Raw genomic sequence first — 27,442 nt, 5'->3', positions numbered from 1 at the left:
TGGGGGGGGGTCAGGGGTACTGTGAAAATATTGGGAAGCAGTTAATTGGATGGTGAGCCTAGAGGCATACAGTTAGCAGGCTACCTCTAGGAAAATTACAGAGCCAGTCCTGCTGCTGACAAGTGTGGGCTTGGAACCCCCATTTCACCCCAATATTAGGGTCCTGAAGCCCATGGTAAAATCCTGCCCCAGGTCTCTGAATTGGATCTTGAACCCACAACCTTCTGATTCAGAGACAAGGGTCCTACCACTAGGCCAAGACTGACAGCATGCTGATGAATTTTACGAAGAGCAGGTATTTTGGTACAATAAAAGCAAAATACTGCAGATGCAGTACTGCAGATTTCATGTATTTTGGTATGTTGCATGTGAACCTCAAAATGAGTGGTGAGTCTAGGGATATGGAGGCCCAGCCAATTTTAATTGCCAAGACTCATTCTGACTGAATCTGGGTAAAAGCACTACCTGGTTGATTGTAGGAATGGAAGATCCCAGTCACAATGGAGCAGCCAGGGACCACAGCACCAGTTCACAGTAGTCAGATAAGTGTTAAAAAGGGGTGGTCAGGAGGGGTGCCAGGGTGAGACAATTTGGAGTAGAGGTGAGGCAAGCACAAGGTGAGCTCTGGAGGAGCACTCCAGCACCTCCTGACCCACAAGCAAAACTAAAATAAAGATGACAAATTTCCTTACCTGAGCCTCTTCTGGTCCGTGATCCAATTCTTGGAAGGTTGGTGTGATGGGGAAATGGCCACTGCTCCCTCATTTAGGCCTCTAACTAAAGTAGCAGATCAGGTCCCAGTGACATCATTCAAATCTAAATCTAGACCTCAATCTAAACAGGTTCCCTCTACCTTCCTGTGAATATCATCCTTTCCTGCTCAATGCAGCAGGTTAATATTTGAACCTTTAAAGAAGGCAGCGGGACTAAAGGGGATAAGATGTTCCCCTCATTTTAACTAACTCTCTGCCAATATCTGTCAGCTGACGCAAGCTAAAATCAGGACCTATGCTTCAGTGACCAAACTATTGACTGCAAAAATATGACCTTGAATACAACATACAGCAATTATTGGACACTCCATTTTATATATTCTGCTTCACAGAAATCTTAACAAAGGAAAACTTTATTACCCATAACGCTGTTTTACTTAAATATAAATAATAAAATGTATAAGTGGATGCTTTTTCACAATCAGTGTCAATCTCCTTGCAGTTCCATTCAATTTAAGGTTTTGATTAATTTGTTGAAGTTCATTTGCTAAAGGCATCACTGTCGGCTTCCAAAAGTGAAGAAAATTGAGGTGCAGAAAGAATTGGGAAAGTCAGGTAGTACTAAAATAAGAAATAATGAGGTGTTAGGTGGAGTTAGAGTAAAATAAAGAGAGAAAGAGAAAAAGAAAGAATAAGAAAGAGAGCAAAACAAAGAGGGCGAGAAGGAGAGATGGAAAGAGAAAGATTGACTGAATGACTGACTGATGACTTGACTATATAATGGGCAGCATTTTCTGCTCCCACCCGTGGCAGGCGTCATGGCGGGCAGGAGCAGAAAATATCGTGAGGTCTCTGTTGTGCTCAGTATGTTGTGTGCAGGGCATTGGCGTAACATCATGCTCGTTGGTCCAGGGTATTTCTGGCATCATACTGGCCTGCAGATGGCAACTCAGTCAGGGAGGCATCTGCAGCCTTTAGATGGGGAAAATGTATTTGGGGGTATTTGAGGGTGTCGGAAGAGGGGGTTATATGTCAGACTGTGTAAGTGTCCTCAAAATGGGTGGGGGGGGTGAGAGCCACATGGGGCACAGGCACATCTACCTCATCATGTTCTGGTGGTAACAAAGGGATATCCCCACAATCACAGTGGGATCAAGGAATAAGGGGGAGGATTGAGAGGTTCTTGGAGGGAGGGAACCTGAACTTCCGATGGAGGCACCAGTCTCACCAAAAGGAAGAACTAAACCCTCAAGACCAAGGGGCACCAGGACCCCCTTCAGACGCAGATGATGAGGCTCACAGAGATGTCATGCGTAGGCACCTCGCAAGTTAGAGGGGGTACAGAACTCGTATGTCTTATCTGCAAATGAGTGAGAGACAGTGTCGCCACTGCCTCTGCATGTCCTGGGATCTGGTAACTCAAATTTGCCACATTCTCCAGGAATTAGCGCCACGGGGACTGGGAGGGCATCCTTTGCCACTGGCTGTGAAACCACTGCACTGAACTTCTACATGAGTGACTCCTTCCAGGGCCCCACTGAGGACCTCTGTGGGACCTCTCAAGCGTCCACTCACAAATGCATACTCAAGGTGACAGACACCCTTTTTGCCAAGGCCCACAATTCTGACAACTTTAACAGAGATCAAGCAAGCCAGGACGCCAGAGCAGTGTGCTTTGCAGCAATTTCCAGATTCCCACAGGTACAGGGTGCTATCAACTGCATTCGTGTGCCTATAAAAGCTTCTTGGCAACAGACACTTCAACACATAAACAGGAAAGGCTTCCACTTGCTCAATATACAGCTGGTCTACGACCATAAGAAATTTATCATGCAGGTTTGCACCAGTTGCATCCATAACTCATGCATCTTGAGTAGACCGCAGATCCTGGACATCTTCGAGGAACCACACAGGAATCAGAGTTGGCTCCTCATTAACAAGGGTACCCTCAAAGGCTCTTGATGCCCATGTGTCAGCCACAGAATCCTGCAGAGCGAAGGTACAGCAATGCTCATGTTGCTTCCCGAGCCTTGGTGGAGCAGACCAAAGGCATCTTAAAATGCGATTCCAATGCCTTGACAGATCTGACAGAACACTCCAGTACACTCCCCAGAGGGTCTCATGGATTATCATGGCTTGCTGCACACTGTACAAGCTAGCGCTGCAAAGAAGGACTTGCTAGATGCTGACATGGAGGAGCTGCACGTCTCCTCCGACGAGGAGGACATCAAGAGAATGAGGGCATTGAGTTTGAGGAGGCTGAGGCTCCAGGGAAAAAGGCCATAGTGTAGACCAGATGAGGGAGTTGTGCAGCCCTCACCGCCACCAGATTCCAGAAGGGGGATGATGAATTGCAGTGAGTACCCTCTTGGACTGCAGCGGTTCAAGAAGGCAGCTGTCCACCGCCTTCTCAGGGGCAATTAGAGATGGGCAATAAATACTGGCCTAGCCAGCGAAGCCCACATCCCATAAATGAATGAAAAAAAGGACAATTGCCCTCCATCATGGGCCAACATTAACACCAGCATTGCTATTCCTCTCATTTCAACCATGCACTTCAGTATGAGTGAATAGTTACACATCAGGCTCACATTGTCCTGATCCTTTGAAGGAAGATGAAGCCTTGGGAACATGTGACCTTGCTGAGATGAAGCGCTAACTGGAGGAGGGAGCCCCGGCATCAGACATCAGAAAGTGCTGCCTCTTCAAGCGTCTCTCCAGCATCCCAGTCGTAACGGCAGCCTACAAGAGCCAGGGGCTGTTCCACTATCCTCAGCGGGCTTATAGCTGTATGCCTTCAATCTGGCAACGCTCCTCGAGGAGATCCATCTCCAGCACTAGGACAACGCATTCTGTGTAACCTTGATGGTGAAACTGATAGGTGACACTTGGGCCCAGACAGCTGAGGATGTTCTGCAGGACTGCATCTAATCAGAGATAACTCAACTCTCTATGTCACCTTCTTCTCTATCACATGCACTCTCAGTTAGGAATGTTGGCCCGCTTTTATCCTCACCTTACTATGCATGTGGACCACCTGAAGATGACAACGTTGAACAACTTGCAGACATTAATATGACTCCTCTTTACGACACATGTTGTGCCCTCATGGCTAACCCTGGCCCTTGCAAACTCCAAAATGCTCAGTCACCATGAGGTGATGAGTTGTTGCTAACAAAGAGCAGACTTCAGCTTCAGTACATCCTAACTCCTATCCCATTGTTCCCTTCAATACTGTCTAAAGCTATGATGTGCATTTCCAGAACATGCTCAAAGGCTGTGTTGTCTGCCAAAAATCACCATTTTCAATTGGCATCACACGTCTCGGCTGTATCCCAACATTGTGACGAGAGCCTTGTGGCTGCAATTCAGATAATTACAGGTTGAGAAACACTCAAGATTGTAGGTTTGAGTGCCAGGGCAATAAGGTGGCTGAGAGGGGCACAGCTTCAGCACCTTGAGGTGGCAAGGTGCACCCACTTATTGGTGAGCATAACAGATGTACACTCGGAAAGTCGGAAATGCGGTTGACAGACAAGAGTGCACCATGGTATCACACCACATCACAGCAAAAAAGCTCACCATAAAAAAGGAGGCATACACAAGAGGAGATGTGAAATGGGTACGATTCTATTTACATTTGTGAACATTATATGCATGTTGTGAACACCTGTGCCATTGTTGTACTCCTAAAATTTTCTAACTTTCTAACCCGACTGCTATGTCTGGGTCCACCTCTGACATCCACAGCAGAGGTAGAGACAGCCTGCTCACTGCTATGCCCTGTTGTCTGTGATGACTTTGGCAGGCATCCCCTGGAGGGCCAGGATTTGGAGGGCACGGCCTGCTTTGGATGTCCTGCTGTGGGGCCGGTGCACCCTCCCCAGCCTGTGGAGCTGGAGGTAATGGGGTCACAGGAAGAAGGGTTTGGGATTGGTCGGACACTCCTGGAGTCACCTGGGTGGATGGCCCTGGGGTGTCCATCTGCTGGTCCTCTTCCCTATGGGTGCCCGAGGGCCCCTGGATGACTCCTTGAGGAGAAGGGGTGGCTGGAGTGAGATCGAGGTGTCCCTCCCCCCCCTCTTGCATGGATGCCACCAATGTCTACAGTGATGGAGTGCAGCTCCTGCAGCAGTGCAGGACCGATGTCCTAGACCAAGGACTCCATGGTGGCCGCCATCTGTTGACCTCGATGTGTTGGCATGCCGGCGCTATCACTTCGGACTAACTGTGGACAGACTCCTCCATCATTCGTTGCAATCTGAGGAATGCAGCAGGCATCCCTTCCTGATGTTCCCGCAATTGTTGCTACAGCTCCACCAATTGATTTAGGACCGAGTCTGGAGAGTCATCATCTGACTCGGACTCAGAGGACTGCTGGAGGCCAGGGTTCTGCTGAGTGCCAGAGACCTCAGATGTCTCTGACTCTGCCTGCTTTGGACCAGATTGTGTGCTGTGCTCACCAGATTGTGACCCCGAGGCTGCTCTAGAACTAGGTCCCACCGAGGTGTGTGTCTCTGCACTGGTGGAGGGTGTGGTTGAGTGCTGTGATGGGTCTTCTACTGTGGTGTCCTCAGGGTTTTCATCTGAGGCATTGTTGGGGCTTGAGCTAATGGCCTAGCTGGTTGAGGCCATTGAGTGCTTGGCTACTGATGTAAGGCTAACAGGTCTGTAGTTCCCCGTTTTCTCTCTTCCTCCCTTTTTAAATAGTGGGGTGAGATTTGCTACCTTCCAAGCTGCAAGAACTGCTCCAGAATCTATAGAATTTTAGAAGATAATTACCAATGCGTCCACTATCTCCATAGCTACCTCTTTCAACACTCTGGGATGTAGAATATCAGGTGCTTGGGACTTATCAGCCTTCAGTCTCATTAATTTCTCAAATACAACCTTCTTACTAATACTAATTTCCATCAATTCCTCATTCTCCTTCGTCCCTTAGATCTCTAATTCTGGGAGATTTCTTATATCTTCCTCAGTGAAGACAGAATCACAGAATTGTTACAGCGCAGGAGGAGGCCTGAATGGCCCATTGTGTCTGCACCAGCTCTCCAAATTAGCATCATGACGTCGTGCCATTCTCGTGCCTTTTCCCCGTACCCTTGCACATTGTTTCTAATCAAATAATCATCTATTGCCCTCTTAAATGCCTCAATTGAACCTGCCTCACCATACTTCGAAGCAGTGCATTCCAGACTCGAACCACTCGCTGTGTCAAAAAGTTTTTTCCCATATCACATTTGCTTCTTTTGCAAATCACTTTAAACCTGAGCCCTCTCATTCTCGATGCCTTGACGAGTGGGAACAGTTTCTCCCTACCTACTCTAAGACAGACTCAAAGTAATCATTTAGCTTCTCTGCTATTTGCCTTAGCCAAGCAACTCCTTTTACATACTTATAGAAGCTTTTACAGTCCATTTTTAAGCTTTTTGCTAGTTTACATTCATATTCTATTCCCCCCTTCTTTATCAGTTTCTTGGTCCTCATTTGCTATATTCTAAAATGCTCCCAGTCCTCAGATTCACTAATATTTCTGGCAACTTTATAGGCCTTTTCTTTTAATCTTATACAATCCTTAACTTCCTTTATCAGCCATGATTGAGTGACCTTTCTTTTTGGGTTTTTTTGTGCCTTGAAAGAATGTATAGTTGCTATAAACGATGTAATAATTCTTCAAATATTATCCATTGTCTGTGTACCGTCATACCTTTTAATGTATTTTCCTAATTTACCTCAGCCAATTTGCCCCTCATACTTTCATAATTTCCTTTGTTCAAATTTAACACCCTGGCTTCAGATTAAACTACCTCACTTTCAAACAGAATGTAAAATTCAACATATTATGGTCACTCATTCCTAAAGGTTCTTTACAAAAAGATGATTAATTAGCCCTTTCTTGTTACATAATATCAAATTAAAATAGCCTGTTCTCTAATCGATTCCTCAACATACTCTTTAGAAAACCATCCCTAACACAGTCCAGAAACTCGTCTTCCATAGCATTAGCGCTCATTTTGTGCAAGTTTGTACATTCCACCTCAGAAACCGTGAAGCCAAACGCCAGCTTAAAGTAAAAACAAAAAACTACTGCGGATGCTGGAAATCCAAAATAAAAACAGAATTACCTGGAAAAACTCAGCAGGTCTGGCAGCATCGGCGGAGAAGAAAAGAGTTGACGTTTCGAGTCCTCATGACCCTTCAACAGAACTGAGTAAAATTAGGAGAGGGGTGAAATATAAGCTGGTTTAAGGTGGGGGGGGGGCGGTGGGGGGAGAGAAGTTGGGGGGTGGTGGTTGTAGGGACAAGCAAGCAGTGATAGGAGCAGATAATCAAAGATGTCACAGACAAAGGAACAAAGAGGTGTTGAAGGTGGTGATATTATCTAAACAAATGTGCTAATTAAGAATGGATGGCAGGACACTCAAGGTACAGCTCTAGTGGGGGTGGGGGTGGGGGTGGAAAGACTGACAGGGCATTACAGGTATAGATTTAAAAATAATGGAAATAGGTGGGAAAAGAAAAATCTATATAAATTATTGGAATGGTTTGAATAAATTTTTAAATCAGTCCTTTATTAATTTTCATAACCATTCAATCTCCCTGAGGCACGGAGCTGCCTCAGGGAGATTGCTGTGCTCTTTTGCGCGCATGTGTGAAAGAGCGCAGGCCCCGACTCTCCCTCCTACCCCTGCCTGCACAGGTAGCGCTGCTACCGGCCGTGCGTTATGCTGGGCGGGCCTTAATTGGCCTGCCCACGTAAAATGGCGGCGTGCAGCCAATCGCAGGCGGTGATCGGCTCCGCACCTGCCCCCGCCCGCTCCTGCCTAGCCCGCCCGCCATAGGAAAAATCCAGGCCATAATCTTATTTTGCTTAGTAACCTTTGATGTGACACCTTATCAACTGCGTCCTGGAAATCCAAGTACACACATCTACAGGTTCCCCTTTATCCACCTTGCTTGTTACTTCTTCAAAAAAACTCTAATAAATTAGTTAAGCACGATTTCCCTTTCACAAACCCATTTTGACCCTGCCTGATCAAATTATGATTTTCTAAGTATCCTGCTATGACCATATAATGGATTCCAGCAATTTCCTTATGACAGATGTTAGGCTAACTGGCCTGAAGTTTCCTGCTTTCTGCCTCCCTCCTTTCTTGGATAAAGGCGTTACATTAGGTATTTTCCAATCCATTGGCATCCTTCCAGAATCTAAGGAATTTTGGAATATTAGATGCGGGAAGGATGTTTCCCCTGGTTGGGGGTCTAGAACCAGAAGACACCGTCTCAGAATAAGAGGTGATTCATTTAGAACTGAGATGAGGAGGAATTTCTTCAGTCAGAGGGTGGTGAATCTTTCGAATTCTCTACCTCAGAGGACTGTGGAGGCTCAATCATTGAGTGTGCTCAAAGCAGAGGTTGATAGATTTCTAGTTACCAATGACATCAAAGGATACGGGGATAATGCAGGAAGATGGCATTGAGGTTGAAGATTAGCCATGATCTAGATAAATGGTGGAGCATGCTCGAGGGGATGAATATCCTACTCCTGCCCCTATGTCCCTATATTCCTGTTTCAAGGCAAGGCTGCCCAGCCATTTGACAGAAATTGCATGTGACACAGTTGGTGTCGAGAAAGTCTTCAGGAGAGGAAACAGACTGAAGGCTGCTGGCTCTCCCTCTCTCCCTTTTGGAATAAGTGTGATGCCCCGTTCAGGAAGCCAACTCTACCAGAAACCTACCAGCAAACCGAGATCTTGTAATAACTGCAACATCTTCTACATCTGACCACATCCAAGAACCAGCTAAACTAAATCAGCATTTAAAATCTATGCCTCAAGGACAATCAAAGGACACTTAACCATATATTCTTTTACCATTTTTTATTTGACTCTAGCTCACTTTATTTCTTATATGTGTGTGTGTGTGTCCAAATGACTGCATAAGGTCAAATGCTTGACATCACGTTTTTATTAATCTTCTCAGGTTTAGTGGTTAATAAATTTGATTCCTTGAATCAAGAAATCATTCCTTGATTCAAGAAAACCTTGTTTGATTGACTCCTTATTGCTCACAGCTTAAATAGTTAAATGCATTCCGATCTGTTGTAACTAACCGAGGAGGTTGAATAGAGGGGAGCCAGTTCACCCCTTCTCACCTGGTTGTAACACTTGTATAATTAAAGAAAGCCTGCATGGATTTGTTAAGAGCAGATTGTTAAGAGCAAATTGTGTTTAACTAATTTGATTGAGTTTTTTGATAAGGTAACAGATGGGGTTAATGAGAGTAATGCAATTGAGATGGTGTAACTCTTTCAGAGTCAAACAAGTAAACTAAATTAACAAAATGAGGGATAAAGTAAATACAGCCCCTAAGTTAGGTCAGCTGTAAAACCAAAGACAAAGTTTAAAGGAAACTTACAAACCTCAAATCAAAATGTGATTAAGATGGTCGATAAAGCACCCCGGACCCCGCGGTGCCCACTGGGCACGGAAGGCCTCGACGGTGCCGGCAGACACCACGTGCTCCCTCTCCAGGGACACCTGGCCGCGAACGTAGCCGCGGAAGAGGTCCAAACAGTCGGGTGGGACGACCCCCTCAATCGCCCGCTGCCTGGATTTGTTAATGGCTAATTTGGCCAAGCTCAAGAGCAGGTTATTGAGGTGGTGTATAAGGACTTACAAAAGCATTTGATGAAGTGCTACATAACATGCTTGCCAGCAAAGTTGAAGCCCATGGAATAAAAGAGACATTGGCAGCATAGATATGGACTTGGCTGAGTGGCAGGAAACAGAAAGTAGTGGTGAATGGTTGTTTTTTGGTCTGCGGGACGGTATGTAGTGGAGTTCCCAGGGGTTGGTATTTGTACTACTGCTTTTATTATCTATATTAATGATCTAGATTTGGGCATGCAGAGAAAAATTTCAAAATTTACAGATGACTCAAAGCTTGGGTTATTGTGAACTGGGAGAAGGATAGTGATATCCTCCTGGATATGGACTTGGACTGGTTTGGACTTAATTGGAGTATTGTGTTCAGTTCTGGGCACTTCAGGAAGGATGTGAAGGCATTGGAGAGGATGCAGAAAAGATACATAGGCTGGCTGGTGGAATGAGCAGATACATGGCAGATGAAATTTAATGCAGAGAAGAATGAAGTGATACATTTTGATAGGAGAAATGGGGAAAGGCAATATAATATAAAGAGTGCAATTTTAACAGAAGTGCAGGAGCAGAGGGACTTAGGTGTATATGTGCACAAATCATTAAAGGTGGCAGAGCAAGTTGAGAAAATGGCTAATAGAGCATATGAGATCCCCAAATGGGATTATAAACAAAGACATAGAGTAAATCAGCAAGTGGGTTATGATGAATCTTTATAAAACATTGGTTTGGACTTAACTGGAGTATTGTGTTCAGTTCTGGGCACTTCAAGAAGGATGTGAAGGCATTGGAGAGGGTGCAGAAAAGATACACTAGAAAAGTTTCAGGATGAGAGACTTCAGTTACGTGGATTGATTGGCAAAGCTGGGACTGTTCTCCTTAGAGAAGGTAATGTTGAGAGGAAATTTGATAGAAGTGCTCAAGATCACGAGGATCTGGACGGAGTAGATAGGGAGAAAGTGCTCCCATTGGTGGAAGGATCGAGAACCGGAAGACACTGATTTATATGATTAGCAAAAACCAGAGATCACAATGAGAATTTTTTTTTTATGTAGTGAGTGGTTAGAATCTGGAATGCACTGGCTGAGTGTGTGGTGGAGGCAGTTCAATTGTGGCTTTCAAAAGGAAATTGGATAATTATCTGAAGAGAAAACATTTGCAAAGCTATGGGGAAAGTGGGATTGGTTGAGTTGCTGTTGCTGAGAGCTGACACAGATACAATGAGCTTAACGTTTTCACTTCTACTTAGAAGAGGCTTTTATTAGTATGTATTCAGCGCATACATATTGTTATTTATCAAACATTTTATATTACAGGTTACTTTAAGTCCTAGGTAAACCTAGATAACCAGTAGGTGGTGACAATGGGGACAATATTAATATGCTCGAAAGAACTCCAGGATAGTGGAGCTTGTTGGTCACAAGTGTATATTAAATAATTGTTGTACTGGTAAAATGTAATGTTTCTTTTTCAAAAAATTAAATACATAACAGGAATGGAAGATATTGCATCACTCTGGAGTAGACATGGATGTAGTACCTGTCGTCCACATCAAGTGGTTGCAGGTTGCATTCTGGAATTCTTGCCAGATCATAGATGATATCACTGTATCCAGCTGCTGCTGCTATGTGCACACTTGTCTTTCCATTTTCATCATCGTAGTTTATTATAGATGGGCTCAGATGATGATCCAGAATGATAGAAGTCATGGTTCTATTCCCACTCTGGCAAAAGGTACGAATAAAGCAATTAAAAGTACTACATGATTAGGCAATGATGGCAGTCTTCAATATTCTGATGCCATAACAATGCTCTGTTTGATCTGGACTAGGGTTGCTACGGTAGCACTGAAAAGCAATTAAATGCATCGAATTGAGTTCTCAGCTTAAGTTATTCAGAAGTGTTGTTAGCTTGTCTGTAAAGTAATTTAAAAACCTTTCATTATTACAATGCAGAGACATTACTGCCAGCAAGTTTCATACGCAATAGCTGTTAAGCATTGCAGTCCATTATCCACTATATTCTGACAGTTTCCCTACTTTGCAACAGTGGCCACACATCAGAAGTTGTGAAAGGTGCTTTAGAAATGCAAGTTCTTCCTTTGTTATATGACAAACACATTCATTTTCACAAGACATGAAAATTATCCATGTTGCTTGTCTTTTATGAAGCTTTGTTTGTAATTCTCAAAGAAGGCCAGCGCAAATTTATAAAAATTTATGACATGAAATGATTAAGACAGGGTATAGCATTTTTAGTGCAAGCAAAAAATAGATGCTGAAATCTTTTCTATTTACAGATTATCTTTGCACCATAGTATAATGATCCCACATTATTCTCTTAACTCTGTGACACACGAGTCTAGAGATTATGGGACCTGTAATTCCTGGGGCTGGAAGGAATTAGGAGAGTAGCCCACTTATGTCGTGATTCTTCCCCATTTGCACTGCTTTTCAATTCCAGGAGGTAGGGATGGTGGGTAGATCTACCTAGAGTTGTTGTGAGTCCTGCTGTGGCTCATAAGAGGCCCTGAACCGTTACTAGAGAAAGGTAATTAATTCCAGTGCCAATGATTACCTTCCCAAAGAAAGCCTGGGAGCAGAGGATCTGAAGTGGAGAATATTTTTGGGGCTCTCATTCTTTCTTCTTATCTGGTATCTTGAAACAAGTTCATCAAAGATGACCACCTTGGCCATGCAAATAATCCTGTCCCCAGGATTTGGGACATGGCTTCCAATTTGAAGCTGGGATGAATGGGGGTTCCACTTCACTGTGCTTATACTGGAACTTCAAGACCACTGTTTCTGCTACTGTTGTTTGAATGTTTAAGGCAATCATACTCTGATTAGTAAATAATTAACTAAAATGCATCTGGTTGCCCGTATTAGCTAGTGTTGTTGAAAAAATCTTGATCAAACTCATTAAGCTTTCTTGGTACAAGGGAGGAGACTTATAATTGTACCAGAGAGACAAAAATGTGATCTGAAAACTTAGCATCTCTTCTTTGAATAACTGAAGGTCTATTGTGCAGCCTGTGTTTAACTGTAATTCGACAGCAGTACTAGATAATTGCAGACAGTTTACCCATTACAAAGGGAATATATTTTGCCAAATCACGTTGTGTTATTGACAGTGATTTATTTAGAAAGGTGACATAGTTATCACTTTCCCCTATGGGTCCTGTTCTGCTTGTAAGTACAACATTGTACCATAATCCACATTATCCCCTCAATCAGTATATGTAATTTAATTTTTTACCCCATCCCCAGTTAGGAAAAAAACATCTTTTTTAGATGTCAGCCAGGGAAGAAACTCTTCCTGATTTTTTCTCTGCCTTACCTAGCCAGAAGACACTGAAACTAATTGTATTGTAACAATTGTATACCACCTAAGAGCAGCTAACTAAGAACATGGCAGAAATTGAACCTAAACTTTTCCTGGGGCAGGATTTTCCAGTTGTCAGGTGGGCGCAGCAGGCAGGCCCGGATGGCCGCGAAAGGGACCGCCGCCCACAATCGGGCCCCGACCGCAATTTCATACTGGCTGGCCAATTAACAGCCAGCCAGCGTGAAACACGCACTGAAGGAGCTGAACACTGCCATGGGGACGGGAGGAGTGTGAGCGCAGAAGTCTGTGCATGTGCAGGGGAGCACGCGCTGAAAGCTCCCTGAGGGCACAGAGCTGCCTCAGGGAGCTGAACAATTGTGGACACAAAAATAAACATTTAAAAATGAGTGAAACATGTCCCCACATGTCACTCAGTCACATGAAGAGGGACATGTTTAAAATGATGTTTAAAAATTTTTTTAAATTACTTTTGGAAAACTGGATGAGGTTTCATAAATAATCCACCTGGTCTATTCGCCCACCCGCCACCCAATGGTTGGACAGGCAGCGAAAAATACAATTTGTTACCTGCTTAAGGGCCTTAATAGGCCTCTTAATTGTCAGCGGGTGCGCTGCCGACTCTCGTGTGCGCCCACTGACCAAAAGATCGTGCAAGCGCACGATGACGGCGGGATGCTCGCCCAACATCATCACGCATGATTTTACGCCCAATCGGGTCGGGCTCATTCCTGCCCGCGGGACGTAAAATCCTGACCCTGGTTTATATGTGTAGGTTCCACATTGTGCAGTTCATTTACCCCAACTATCCTAAGCAACTGAATTTGATTTAGGAAATAATCTTACCTGCACTGCCCAGTGAAGGGCTGTTTTAAAGTTTTTGTCAACCAATGTTGGGTCAGCTCCTTTCTGTAGTAAGGCCTGGACGTGCTGTGGCCGGTTGTGAAAAGCAGCCCAATGAAGTGGGGTCATACCCTGGAGGATAAAGAAACAAGTGTTCAAAAACGTGGGACAAACAGTTTTACTGGCTTATGCTTTGAAACTAATTTTTCTTTAGAATGCGTCCTAAAATTAATTAAACAACGACTGGCTTGTTGACTGTTACATAACTGTAACATAATGAAGGGGTCAATTGTATTATGAACTTGAAAGTGAAACTAAAGAAGTTTTCAGAGATACTTGGGTCTTATCTTCCCACCAGAGATGGGAATTGGGAGGCTTCTCTGTTTCTCTTCCTGCTTCTGCTCCGTTACTTCTGGAATCCCGCTAGGATTTATCCTTGGTACCTCCTATTTTTCATTGACATGCTGGCTCTTGGTGACATCATCTGAAAACATGATCTCATGGTCCACATGTATACTAACAACATTCAGCTCTACTTCACCACAATCTCTCTTGGCCACTCCACTGTCTCCAATTTGTTACACTCTGACATCCAGTACTGGATCAGCAAAAATTTTCTCCAAATAAACATTGGAAAGACTGAAGTCATAGGGCTGGATCTTCCCAGCCTTCAAGGGACGAATTGGGGGTGGAGGGACCCATAAAATGGTGAGGGAAGGCTGGGATGGAGTGCCCATCTTTTTTCTGTTATGCCATTTGCCAGCAACAGGGAAGAACAGTCCTCCCACCCAGAGGCCAATTAAGCCACTTAATTGGCCATTTCAGGGCTTTTTTTCCACCACATTTTGCCACTGGTAGGTGGGCCTACTGCCCAGTGAACCCTATAAGACGTAGGAGCAGAAATAGTTTATTTGGCCCATCAAGTATGCTCTGCGATTCAGTGAGGTCATGGCTGATCTGATAATCCTCAACTCCACTTTCCATCCTTTCCCCCATAATCCTTGATTCCCTTACTGATTAAAAATCTGTTTCTCAGCCTTGAATATACTTAACGACCCAGCCTCTGCAGCCCTCTGCAGTAAAGAATTCCACAGATTGACTACCCTCTGAGAGAAGAAATTCCTCCTGATCTCTGTCTTAAATGGGCAACCCCTTACTCTGAGATTATGTCCTCTGATCCTAGGCTCTCCCACAAGGGGAAACAGCTTCTCAGCATCAAGCCCCTGAAGAATCTTATATGTTTCAATAAGGTCGCCTCTCATTCTTCTAAACTCCAATGAGTACAGGCCCAACCTACTCAACCTCTCCTCATAAGAAAATCCCTCCATACCTGGGATCAACCTAGTGAACCTTCTCAGGACTGCTTCCAATGCCAGTGTTTCTTTCCTTAGTTAAGGGGACCAAAACTGTTCACAGTATTCTACATGTGGTCCAACTGGTGCCTTGTATAGTTTTAGCAAGACTTCCCTATTTCTATACTCCATTCCCTTTGAAATAAAGGCCAACATTCCACTTGCCTTCCCTATTACCTGCTGAACTCGTATGCTAGCTTTTCGGGATTCATGCACGAGGACCCCTGAATCCCTCTGTGCTTAAGCTTTCTGCAGTCTTTCTCCATTTAAATAATATTCAGCTCCTCTATTCTTCCTGTCAAAGTGCATAACCTCACAATTTCCCACATTATATTCCAACTGCCAAGTTTTTACCCACTCACTTAACCTGTCTATATCCCCCAGCGCTGATCCCTGTGACACTCCACTAGTTACAGGTTACCATCCTGAAAATGCCCCCCTTATCCCAAATCTCTGTCTTCCATTAGCTATCCATGCTAATATACTACCCCCAACACCATGGACTCTTATTAAGTAGCCTAACGTGCGGTACCTTATCGAACGCCTTTGGGAAATCCAAATATATTACATCTACTGGTTCCCCTTCACCTATCCTGCTTGTTACCTCGTCAAAGAATTGTAATAAATTTGTCAGGTATGATTTCCCTTCATGAAGCCATGCTGACTCTGCTTGATTATATTATGCATTTCTAAATGCTCTATTATTATATCCTTTATAATAGACTCTAACATTTTCCCAATGACGGATGTTAAGCTAACTGGCCTATAGTTACCTGTTTTTTGTCTCCCTCCCTTTTTAAATAAGAGTGTTACACTGGCAGTTTTTCAATCCTCTGGGACTATTCCAGAATCTAAAGATTCTTGGAAGATTACCAGCAGTGCATCCACTATCTCTGTAGCTATTCCCTTTAATATCCTAGGATGCAACCCATCAGGTCCAGGGGACTTATCGACCTATAGCCCCATTAGTTTCCCTAGTACTTTTTCTGTAGTAATAGTTATTGTATGTATTTCCACCGCCCCCTCCCCCCGACCTTTTGCCCCTTGGTTATTTAGTATTTTTGGAATGCTATTTGTGTCTTCTACTGTGAAGACTGTTGCAAAGCATTTATTCAACTCCTTTGCCATTTCCTTGTTACCCATTATTATTTCCCCACCCTCATTCTGTAAGGGGCCTATGTTCACTTTGGCCTCTCTCTTCCTTTTTATATATTTAAAGAAACTCTTACTGTCTATTTTTACATTACTTGTTAGTTTACCCTCAAAGTTTATTTTCTCCCTCTTTATTATTTTTTGGTCATTTTTTTTTGGTTTTTAAAACTTTCCCAATCCTCTGGTTTACCACTAATCTTTGCCACATTGTACGTTTTTTCTTTCAATTTGATACTATCCTTAACTTCCTTGGTTAAACATTGTTAGTTTATCCCCTCCCTAGAATCCTCCTTCCTCACTGGGATATATCTTGTTTGTGAGTCATGAACTATTTTCTTAAATGTCTGCCATTGTTCATCAACCCTCTTTTATGCTAAACTCCTTTCCTAGTCCACTCCTGCCAACTCTGCCCTCATTCCTTTGTAATTACCCTTTTTAAGTTTGGCACAGTTGTTTCAGACCCAAGTTTCTCACTCTCAAACTGAATGCTAAATTCTACTATATTATGGTCACTGTTTCCTAGAGGATCTTTTACCCTGAGATCATTTATTAAACCTGCCTTATTATACATTAACAGATCCAAAATAGCTTGCTCCCTGGTTGGATCCACAACATATTGTTCTAGGAAACTGTCCTGAATGCACTCTGTGAATCCTTGCTCATGGCTGCCTCTGCAAATTGGATTTTCCCAATCTACATGAAGATTAAAGTCACCCATGATTAATATACTGCCTTTTTTACATGCCCTCATTAACTCCTGACTTATTCTCTGTACCACAGTATAGTTACTGTGTTAGGGGGCCTATAGACTCCCACCAGTATCTTCTTCCCCTTGTTATTTCTTACCTCCACCCATATGGATTCTACATCTTCCCATCCAAGATCATTTCTTGCTACCATACTTATTCCATCTCATACTAACAATGCTACCCCACCACCCTTTCCTTCTTGCCTGTCCTTTCGAAAAGCCACATACCCCTGAATATTTAGTTCCCTAGCTTTGATATCCTTGTAACCATGTCTCTGTTTTGGCTATAAGATCATACCCTTTAACCTCTATTTGTGCCATTAATTTATTTATTTTGTTCTGAATACTACATACATTTACGTAAAGGGCCATTAATTTTGCCTTTTTACCATTTTTTCCCCCTTTCACCCTATTTGCTGTTTTATTTTCTGTCTGTACACTCTGTCCATTCCTATCATACTCTCGGTATCATTCCCTAAATAGCTGCCCTGCAATTCTGCCATATCCTTTTGCTTTGTAAGCCTATGTATCCCCTTTCTAGAACCTTCCGCCCCCTCTATTTAGTTTACAGCTCTAGTTATTCGATTCACCAGGTTCAAGTGAAGCCCGCTCCGGAACAGCTACCTTCTACTCCAGTACTGGTGCCAGTGCCCCATGAACTGAAAGAAAACAAAAAGTGCTGGAAAAACTCAGCAGGTCTGACAGCATCTGTGGCGAAACGTTAACTCTGTCTTTCTCTCCACAGATGCTGTCAGATATGCTGAGTTTTTCCAGCACTTTTTGTTTTTGTTTCAGAATTCCAGCATCTGCAGTATTTTGCTTTCACCCCATGAACTGAAACCCGTTCCTCCCCCACCAACCTTTGAACCATGCATTTAACTCCTTGACTTTATTTACCCTATGCCAGTGGCTCAGGTAGCAATCCTGAGATTATTACCTCGGAGGTAATTTAATTTAGCTCCTAACTGAACTGTTCAAATTCTTTCAGCAGGACCCCCTTTCTAGTCCTACCAATGTTGTTGGTACCAATGTGGATGACGACAACGGAATCCCTCCCCTCCCAATCCAAGTTCCTTTTCAGCCCTGAGGAGATGTCCTTAACCCTGGCACCGGGCAGGCAACTCAGCCTTCGGGACTCACATTCATGGCTGCAGAGACCAGTATCTATCCCCCTAATTATACTGTCCCCGATCACTATTATGTTCCTATTTCCTGCCCCCACTTGTTGAATCCCTGTACCACGGTGCCGTGGTCAGTTTGCTCATCTTCCCTGCAGTCCCCTCTCTCGTCCACACAGTTTTCAAGAAACTTGTAACTGTTGGACAGTTGCAGGAGCCAAGGCTCTTCGAACGCTACCCCCTGGGTCCCCATACCTGCCTCACCTGCAGTCACACCCTCCTGTCCATAACAACCCTGGCAGCTTCTTTGCACGCTCAGGGTGGTCGCTCTTATTTGGGAACTCTGTGGCCCACACAAGAGCCCATGGGCAGCAATTGCCACCCAACAGCAACACCTCTCCCCGTGCTCACCAACCCATCCATCCTCTTCGCCAGTGCCTGCCTGAGAGGCCCTGGTGCTCAGATCCCATTTACCTGGTTGAGAGGGTATCATGCTTCTGTGGCGTTCTTTTCACCCAGTCACTGCCTTAGCAGTGGCGCTTCTGAGCTGTCAGTACTCCGATGGGCCAGCAGTTGCTGGAGGTGGGTGGCCATGCTTTAAAGGACAGCCCCGATGCAACCTATTAGTTGCCTGACCCCCGGGAAATGTGTGCAGTGATCCCGCAAATGGCCAAGGTGGGGTTGCCCCTGGTTTTCCAGCCAATCATCGGGGCCCCAGCCACAATGATAAAATTCAGCCCATTGTCTTCAGACCTCACCACGAATTCTGTTCCCCAGCCACTCACTCCATCTCTTCCTGGCAGTTTCTGAGGTTGATTCATACTTTTCATAACCTTACTATCTTAGTTGATACCTAGGTGTGTTTTTGATCACAAATCCACTTCCTTGCCAAAACTGCTTACTTCCACATCCATAATATGGCCAGACTCTACCCCTGCTGCAGTTGATCTGCTGCTAAAACACTCATCCATGCTTTTGTTACCTCCAGACCTGACCATCCCAATGCTCTCCTGGCCAGCCTCCCATCTTCCATCCTGCATAAACTCGACTCATCCAAAACTTTGTTGCCCCTTTCCTAACTTGCTCCAAGTCCCATTCGCCCATTACCCCTGTGCTCGCTGCTCTACATTGACTCCCAGTTAAGTAGAACAGCAACAAGTTACAGCAACATAAATACTTCAATAGGTGCTTCATTGAAGTATTATAAAACAAAGTGTGACACTGAGCCACTTAAGGAGATATTATATCAGATGGCTAAAAGCTTGGTCAATGAGGTAAGTTTTAAGGAATACCTTAAAGGAGGAAAGCAAGGTAGAGAGGTAGAGAGATGTAAGGAGGGTTGTATTCCAGAGCTTGAGGCCTAGGCAACTGAAGACGCAGCCACCAATGATGGAGCAATTAAAATCTAGGATCCAGAAGAGCCCAGAATTGGAAGAGCACAGATACCTCAGAGGGTTGTGGGGATGGAGGAGATCACATGGATAGGGAAGGAGAAAGCCATGAAGGGATTTGAAAACAATGATGAGATTTTTAAAATTAAGACATTGCGTGACAGGGAGCTAATGTAGGTCAGCAAGCACAGGGACAATAGGGGAACAGGACCTGGTTCAAGACATGGGCAGCAGAGTTTTGGATGAGCTCAAGTTTGCAGTGGGTAGAATGTGGGAGACCAGCCAGACATGTGTTGGAATAGTCAAGTCCAGAGGTAATGAAGGCATGAATGGCGATTTCATTAGCAGATGAGCGGAGACGGGGTAAAGTCGGGTGATGTTACAGAGGTAGAAATGGGCTATCCTAAAGATTGCATGAATAGGAGGTCAGAAGCTCAATTTGAGGGCAAATATGACACCAAGTTTGCAAACGGGCTGGCTTAATCTCAGACTGTTGCCAGGGAGAAGGAATCGTTCAGGAATGGGATTTGGAGTGGGGACCAAAAATAATAACTTCAGTGTTCCTGATATTTAATTTGGAGAAATTTCTGCTCATCCAGGACTGAATGTCAGATAAGCAGGCTGATAACTTAGCAACAATGGAGAAGTAGGAGGTCTTGTGGTGCATTGGGTAACATCCCTACCTTTGAGCCAGAAGCTCAGGGTCTGATTCCTGCATTAGGACTTGATGGCCATAGAAGATGTCTTCGTAATGTGGCCATTACGTTGATTATCAACCTGTAAATCCTTCCAAAAAGGCATTTGATAAGAGTGGAGGAGCTTCCAAGTCAGCTAGTATCATGTGGTAGCTGCAGCACAACAGCCTCCCCATGCTAAAAGACTCCAGGCACAAGACTCCAGGGGTTCTGCGGCAAGTGTCTTCCTCGCTTCGAGGGACTGCTAGGGAGAATGGAGGAGTTGGGAGAGGTGATGGTAAAGTAGAGCTGGGTGTCATCAACGTACATGTGAAAACTAACGCTGGCTTCCAAGGGAAAGCATGTGGATCAGAAATATGGGAGGGCTGGTGCATGGACAGATCCTTGGAGGACAGCAGAGGTAACAGTGTGAGAGCAGAAAGAGAAGCCATTACCTGTGATCCTCTGGCTACGATTAGATAATTAAGAATAAAGCCAGGTGAGACCAGTTCCAGCCAGCTGGACAACAGCACAGAGGCATTCAAGGAGGCTGGTGTAGTCAACCGTGTCAAAGGCTGCAGGCAGGTTGAGAAGGACGAGGAGGGAAAATTTAGCTTTTTCACAAGTCACATAGGATACAATTTGTGACTTTGATAAGAGCTGTTTCAGTACTGTGACAGGAGGAAACCTGATTAGAGGGATTCAAGCACAGAGCTCCAGGAAAGAAGGGAAAGGATTTGGGAGGCCACAACATGTTCAAGGACTTTGGAGAGGGCAGGGAGATTGGAGAAGGTCGTTTGCAAGGACACTGGGAGAAGAGGGAGCTGGCCTGGTATTTTAGGAGAATCAATTGAGGATTGTAATAGTGAACAGTGTTTTACATTTTCAAATTCTGGGACTGACTCGATGGGCCAAAAGATATTTTCCAGTCCTGTACTTCCTTACGTTCTTACATATTTTCTTGTGAAAGTTTACACACTTGAAAATATGACACAAAAAATGTAGGCTGTGAATTTCAGCAGGGTCTCCCAATCTCTTGTTTCAATTTAGGAGGAAGATCAGTGTTATCAGCCATTCCTGCCCTTTCTCCATTTCAAGAACTTCTGCCTAAATTACAGTAGGGGATTAGAAAACACGTGCACAAGTTATGGCCCTAACATTGTTACGTTATTAGTTCTCAAAGGTTTATTTGAACAATGTAATCAACAAGTGAAAAACAAAACACTTCTTCACTTACCTCATTGTCTTGATGATTTATCTCATACATTGTAGTTTGCTGCAACAGTACAACTAGCAATCTAGAGCAAATGAAAGATAGCTTTTAACACAGCATTACAATAATGGGTAATTTATAGCAGATATATCGGTGTTAATTCATGGATCATAAATGCAGCATTCTTCATAGTTAGAGGAAGAAGGGTTAATTTACAGCTTCTTCATAAATACATTGGTGAATACTGGAATTAGCCACTCTCTCTTTTATTTTGCCTCTTGCACTAATCAATGGGCCAAATTTTACTGCAGCAGGGTATCTTGTGCGCCCTGTTGGGCGGACTTACAATTGCACATTGGTAATTGAAAAAAAACCCATAGTGTTACTGGAAATGCAAGCTAATAACAGCACAGTGAAGGCAACATTTAGTGAACAAGACAGTGTATCTCCTTAGTCAATTAGATTAAATGATTGGGAAATAAACAGAGGGAGGACTTAGAAGGAGAGTGAATTAAAGTAGGTAAGTTCAATGTCAAATTCAGTACAGAAAGAAAAAGAAAGATTAGGAAAGAAAAATTGGATAAAGCATGAAAGAAAAAGCAATGACGTAAAAGAAAGAAAAAAATGACATTTTAAAAAAGTCCCAAAACGTCTCACAATCTGAAGAAATGACACTGCACACAATAGCTTACTTCATGGACAAGAGAGATTGATTGATAGTCATTAACAATTATCACATTGTTAAAGGGGTACTTGTGCTGATATTTATTAGCTTTAACTTTCAATGTAAGTTTAATGGGCAATTAATGCACAAATACAGCATTTTATGAAATCTAAAGGGAGATTAAGCAGAGATGCCATCTTCGTAAAACTAAAGGCAGAGTGTTGCAAATCATCTTGTAGCAAGTCGCAATTCACATGATATTCATATCCTTGCTAGAAGGTGCTGGCCAATATTTGGCCAAAATCTGGCTTAACATGTCAGAATTACTGCTTGATTTTGGCTGTCATCGAGAAGGCAGCCAATTTTTCTGCTATAGTACCACTGACCCACTGCAAGACTAGAACAGAGATGATGCTACCAGCTCAAGAAGTGAGAAGAAGAACAGGGAAAAGAGGACCTAATTTTAGCCACTTCTCTTATGATCTACTTTTGTATACAGCAGCAATATTAGGCAAAATTTTCTGTTCCCGTCAGCTGCAAGAATTGTGGTGGGGGCACAAAATTTGGAGTGATTGCAAAAGTCTGTTTCCCGCCATCAGGAAATCAGTTTGGAATTTTGTAGTTCCGACTTTGAATGCAGGTTAAAGGTGGCTTGACTTTCCCAATGATCTACGACGGGAACCATATTTGCATTCATTTGCATCTCATGAATGTTCATTAAAAGGTCAACTCGCCAGAAGCACATGCTCCCTCCAAATTAAGTGCCCCACTGGCAGATAACTAGAATGGCCTATTTCACACTGTACATGACTGGCATACACCTGGTGGCTTAACTTCATCAACGACTTCAAGGTACGTAGATGCTGCTTTCACCTATCCTTAAGATAGCAATTAGCAATTTGGATGTGTGTGTTTCATAGGCAGCTCCAATGCTGGACAGAGGAGACAGGCTTATGGGGGAAGATGGGGAGGTTATCCAGGGAAGGGGGAGAGTGTCTTAGAGGGTGGGGGTCAATGAAGTTGATGATGGGGACCTGGGGGGCGGGGGGGCAGAGGGCGAACTTAGGTTACTGGTTGTAGGAGGGAACAGTCAGTCAGAGGGGGAAGTGGGATGTGATAGGGTGGCAAGTTTAGGGTGTGAATCTGGCAGGTGAAGGTATCATTGGGTGGGTCATGGAGGTGGCTTGATAAGGTGAGGGGGCAGGGTCAGGGTGGGCATGGGGACAGTAATGGGCGTTGGCTCTGAGGGGAGGAATGGCATGTAGAATTGGATGGTTATAGGGTCTAGGGTAATGGGGGAAGGTTCAAGGGTGACAGAATGGAGACAAAAGGTGACATTGGGTTGGTCTATGATGATGGGTGGAAGTGGGTGGGTGACAAGGGGAAGGTAGAAGGTGGTGGAACATGTTTAGAAAGTTAGGCGCACCATCTTTCCATTCCATGTGAAACTGCGATGCCTTAAAGTGGGAGGAGGGCTTTTTCGGATGGGTGCAGTTCAAGGTCAGCACAATTGGCCAACTAAAGGGACACCCTAATAATCATGAGGAAACTGGATGACAACAGTGCTCAATTGTGATCTTCATTCTATGGTGAAGCCAACACGGCAGTAGGTTTGCTCCTGACTCATGGGTCTCATAACCTCAAGATCTCAGCAAGGTGTGGAGCTGGCTTGCATTCTGTGCCCTTTGCCATCGACTGCAGTCAGAGGCAGGGATAAATAGAGGAGGGAAGGAGGTGGATGCCCCCAAGGGGTATGGCTGGTGGACGGCAGCCAACACGCGACTCCAAACCTTCATCCTCCCATGTGAATGGGCATGGCTGACAAAGGATCATGCAGTTGGTCCTCTATGCTGCCAAGGCAATGGTCTCTCTATAGAGTTCCAAGAGTAGTGGAGGCAAGTGAAAAAGTGTCCACATGAGGCTTCCTGCACATGGCTCTCATTACCCTGGCCAAAGAGCATTGTCTCCATATGCATTCATGTAGGAATGGGAAGAACTTCCATCTCTGGTCCTCCAGTATGTCCTTTACCTGGGAGGGGATGTGGGGATGCCATGTCTAAATGGAGACCAGGTGAAGGACTGGCTTGTTGGCTTTGAGATGGAAGGAACCCTCTAAAGGACATGCTCACTAAATTTATCACTTCAATTCGTTCACACATCCACTGAAGCGTCAATGATGCAGGTGTTGGGTTCCTCCAACATGGAACAGAAACCCAACCCTGCATATATTTAAAAACTTTATCCTTATTACTATTTCTTATTTTTAAACATGACTTTTCTGCTTAACAAAGATAATTAGGATGGCTGACCCTCTGTCTGGAAATTATCCCCCACAGTCTCCAGAACAAAAGAATTCTCCTCTCAGTTTTGGAAATGTCACACCTCGTTATGCCTAAGGAATTTCTAACAGACCTGGGACTGTACAAACCAATTTTAAAAAGGAGCTATAGGATTTCCATTTGCATTTGATAAGCCAACCCTGTGAGCTGAGTCCATGGATCTGTTGAGGCAATGGCTTCCCAAACAACAGACCCTCAATGCCCCTTTCAACTCATAATGGCTGAGACATGAAGATCACATGACCCAAGACTCCGGCCTTCTGAGCAGTTTAATATTACCTTTCTGAGCTGTGCAGCCAGTCTGCTGTTTAACAGGCCACACAGAAGCAAGCTCCATCCAGTTGGACCACATGCCCATCTAACCTGACTCTACTGGAAGATTTTGTATCCTCGCCTATAGAACTGATGCCATCTCTGCACACCTACTTCATCTTGTGACATCAACACCACCTGAAAAAGTGAATCATACAATACTGGTTTCCAGCCAGCCAACCATCAAATGCCTACATGAAAGACTTCCTCTTTGGACTCTGACTTTGGGACTCTGGAACGCACATGAACCAATATTCAGTTTTTTCGTGATCCTTGTACTGTAAACCTCCTTCCCTCTATTACTCCCTTTATTGTGTGAATGTGGAGTGGGAAGCCACGAACACTCCTTTTCACATGTCTTGAATGTGTAAAAATAAAAAACATTCTGAGTTAATCCTAACTCAAGATTGCTCTGGGGTTATTAGTAAAATTGGATCACACGTAAACCGAGGGATTTGGAAAATACGCCAACGCTTAATCTTAAAAAAAATGAATTCAAAGCACATTGGATGGAATTTTACGGCCCCGTCACAGCAGGGGCAGGGCTGGAAAATGCAGTGAGCTGTTCAATAGTCCTTGACTTCAGCCGGACCGGAAGATCCCACCATTGGGAGGGACCGCAAAATGCTGCCCCTTCTGTTTATGGACAGGTGGTAAGAGGAAAACAGTGCTGTTGAACAGACTGTAACATTGTCTATAACGCAGGCTGCAGGCAACCCTGCCTTAGTAATGCCTCTCATCCAGATGAGGGGATGGAACGCCCATCGCCTGTTGGCACAGGGCCATGAGGAGCAAGGGCCTGATCAGCAAGAGGCAGCGGGGCCTCCATAAGGTCAAGAGGCTGGCAAACATGGACCGCTGCAACTGTGAGCATGGGTGTTTTTCTGGCTGCGCTCTTGTCTGGAGATGAGCAAAAGGCAACGCCGGAGGCGTCGCCTTATGTCCTGGGATATGATAGCTCACATTTGCAAGCTTCTCCAGTATGAGCTGCATTTGCAAGGACTCTGGAGGAGTAATGCGGAGCTCCTGGCCTGCAATGAGTGAATGTCTGTCTGGGCGCTCTTTAAATATGGCACCAGGACTTCCAACTCCATGAGGCAATGGCGGTGCAGGCGACTTCCTGCCCATCCCGCCACAAGATTTGCTGAACTCCTCACTCATGTAGAACGAGCTGAAAAGTGGAAGATCATGCGTGTTCACCCAGCCCGCTGCCCATCGGCAAACATGCTGACTTCCCCAACCACCACCACACATAATCTCCAGACTTCGTCTTTGGGAAAAATGCTACAGCATCACTGGATTTTCTGGTTCAATTGTCTTCAGAATGGTTTTACTGGTGAGGGCATGCCTTCCATAACTAGTGGCAGACTTTTAAAGGGATATTTCAGAATACACAGAATAGGTACATTCCAATGAGGAAGAAAACTTCCAAGGGAAGGACCCACCATCCGTGGTTAACGGAAAAAGCTAGAGACAGTATCAAACTTAAAGAAAAAGCATATATGTGCAATGACGGGTGGCAGGTCAGAAGATTGGACAGCAAGGAACAACAAAGAATGACAAAAAGATTAATAAGGAGGGAAAACTTAGAGTATGAGAGGAAGCTAGCTAGAAATATAAAGACGGATAGTAAGAGTTTCTATAGGCAGAATTTTGCCCTCGGATGGCAGGCGGGCCCCATCGGCTCAGCGGCGGGCAGACAGCTGACCCCCGCCACCGAAACGGGGCCATTTTGAGTGGGTGAGTCAATTAAGGCCAGCCCAGCGGCCTGCCCGACCGCTTCCTGTGCGGGGGGGGGAGGGATTCCCCACCTGTCAAAGTGCGCTCTTTCGCGCATGCACACGAAAGAGTGCACTGCTCCCTGAGGCAAAGTTCTGTCTCAGGGAGATTAGTGACAGGTAAGAAAAGTCAAAAAATAGAAAAATTAAAAAATTATTAACATGTCCCCCTCATGTGACAATGTCAATTTTAATAAAAATGACATAAACTTTATTAGACTTTTTAAAAACGGACATGAAACCTCAACCCGCCAGTGGATGAGGTTTCATGCTTTATCAGAAGCCCACTGGGGCTCCTGGCCTGCCCGCCAGCCTTAAGGTTGGACGGGCAGATCTTTAATTATCTTAATTAGCCTGTCAATGGCCTTAATTGGCCATTGACAGGTTGGCGGGCGGACAGCTGATTTAGCTGTCCGCCTGCCTTCCTAAAAATTTATAGGGACTGGGATGACGTCAGGGGTTCCTCCCGATGTCATCCCACGTCATTTTCCCGTCAGCGAGCGGGCCCCGCCCCCAAATCGCCAATGGGAAAATTCAGGCCTATAGATATTTAAATAAGAAAAGTGTGAGCATTGGTCCTGTAAAAAGTGAGTCTGGGGAATTAATAATGGAAAATAAAGAGATGGCAGATAAATTGAACTGGTATTTTGCATCGGTCTTCACTATAAGGGATATAAGTAACATCCCAGAAATAGCTGTAAATCAGGAAATGGAAGGGAGGAAGGAATTGGGGAAGGTTACAATTATCAGAGAAGTGGTATCGAGCAAATTATTGGTGCTGCGGGCTGACAAATCCCCGGGTCCTAACGGACTTTAATCTAGGGTCTTGAAAGAAATGACTAGTTTTTTTTAATTCTTTCATGGGATGTGGGCATCGGTTGCAAACCTAGCATTTGTTGCCCACCCCTAATTGCCCTTGAAATGAGTGGCTTGCTAGGCCATTTCAGAGGGCAGTTAAGAGTCCACCACATTGCTTGTGGGTCTGGAGTCACATGTAAACCAGACCAGGTAAGGACGGCGAATTTCCTTCCCAAAAGGACACTCGTGAACCGGATGGGTTTTTAACGACAATCAATGGTAGTTTCATGGTCACCATTACTGAGACTAGCTTTATATTCCAGATTTATTAATTGAAATTAA

The 27,442-nt window shown here is 44.4% G+C and overlaps 1 protein-coding gene across 1 annotated transcript in view; it reads right to left on the bottom strand.

Moving 5' to 3' along the window:
• The window catches only part of ankrd55 (ankyrin repeat domain 55), a 108,320-nt gene that overhangs the window by 25,930 nt on the left and 54,948 nt on the right, over window positions 1-27,442 (bottom strand). Inside the window, exons 5-7 of the mRNA XM_078549623.1 lie at window positions 21,234-21,294; window positions 13,565-13,693; window positions 10,913-11,097 (exon numbers count right to left, since the gene is read on the bottom strand). Of these exons, the coding sequence (XP_078405749.1) occupies window positions 10,913-11,097; window positions 13,565-13,693; window positions 21,234-21,294 (375 nt within the window). The remainder of the gene's footprint in view (window positions 1-10,912; window positions 11,098-13,564; window positions 13,694-21,233; window positions 21,295-27,442) is intronic.

Source organism: Cetorhinus maximus, chromosome 1, assembly GCF_964194155.1.
Source record: "Cetorhinus maximus chromosome 1, sCetMax3.hap1.1, whole genome shotgun sequence".
Taxonomy (NCBI): Eukaryota; Metazoa; Chordata; class Chondrichthyes; order Lamniformes; family Cetorhinidae; genus Cetorhinus; species Cetorhinus maximus.
Note: the sequence above shows the minus strand (reverse complement) of the source record. Positions and strands in the feature narration are given on the sequence as shown.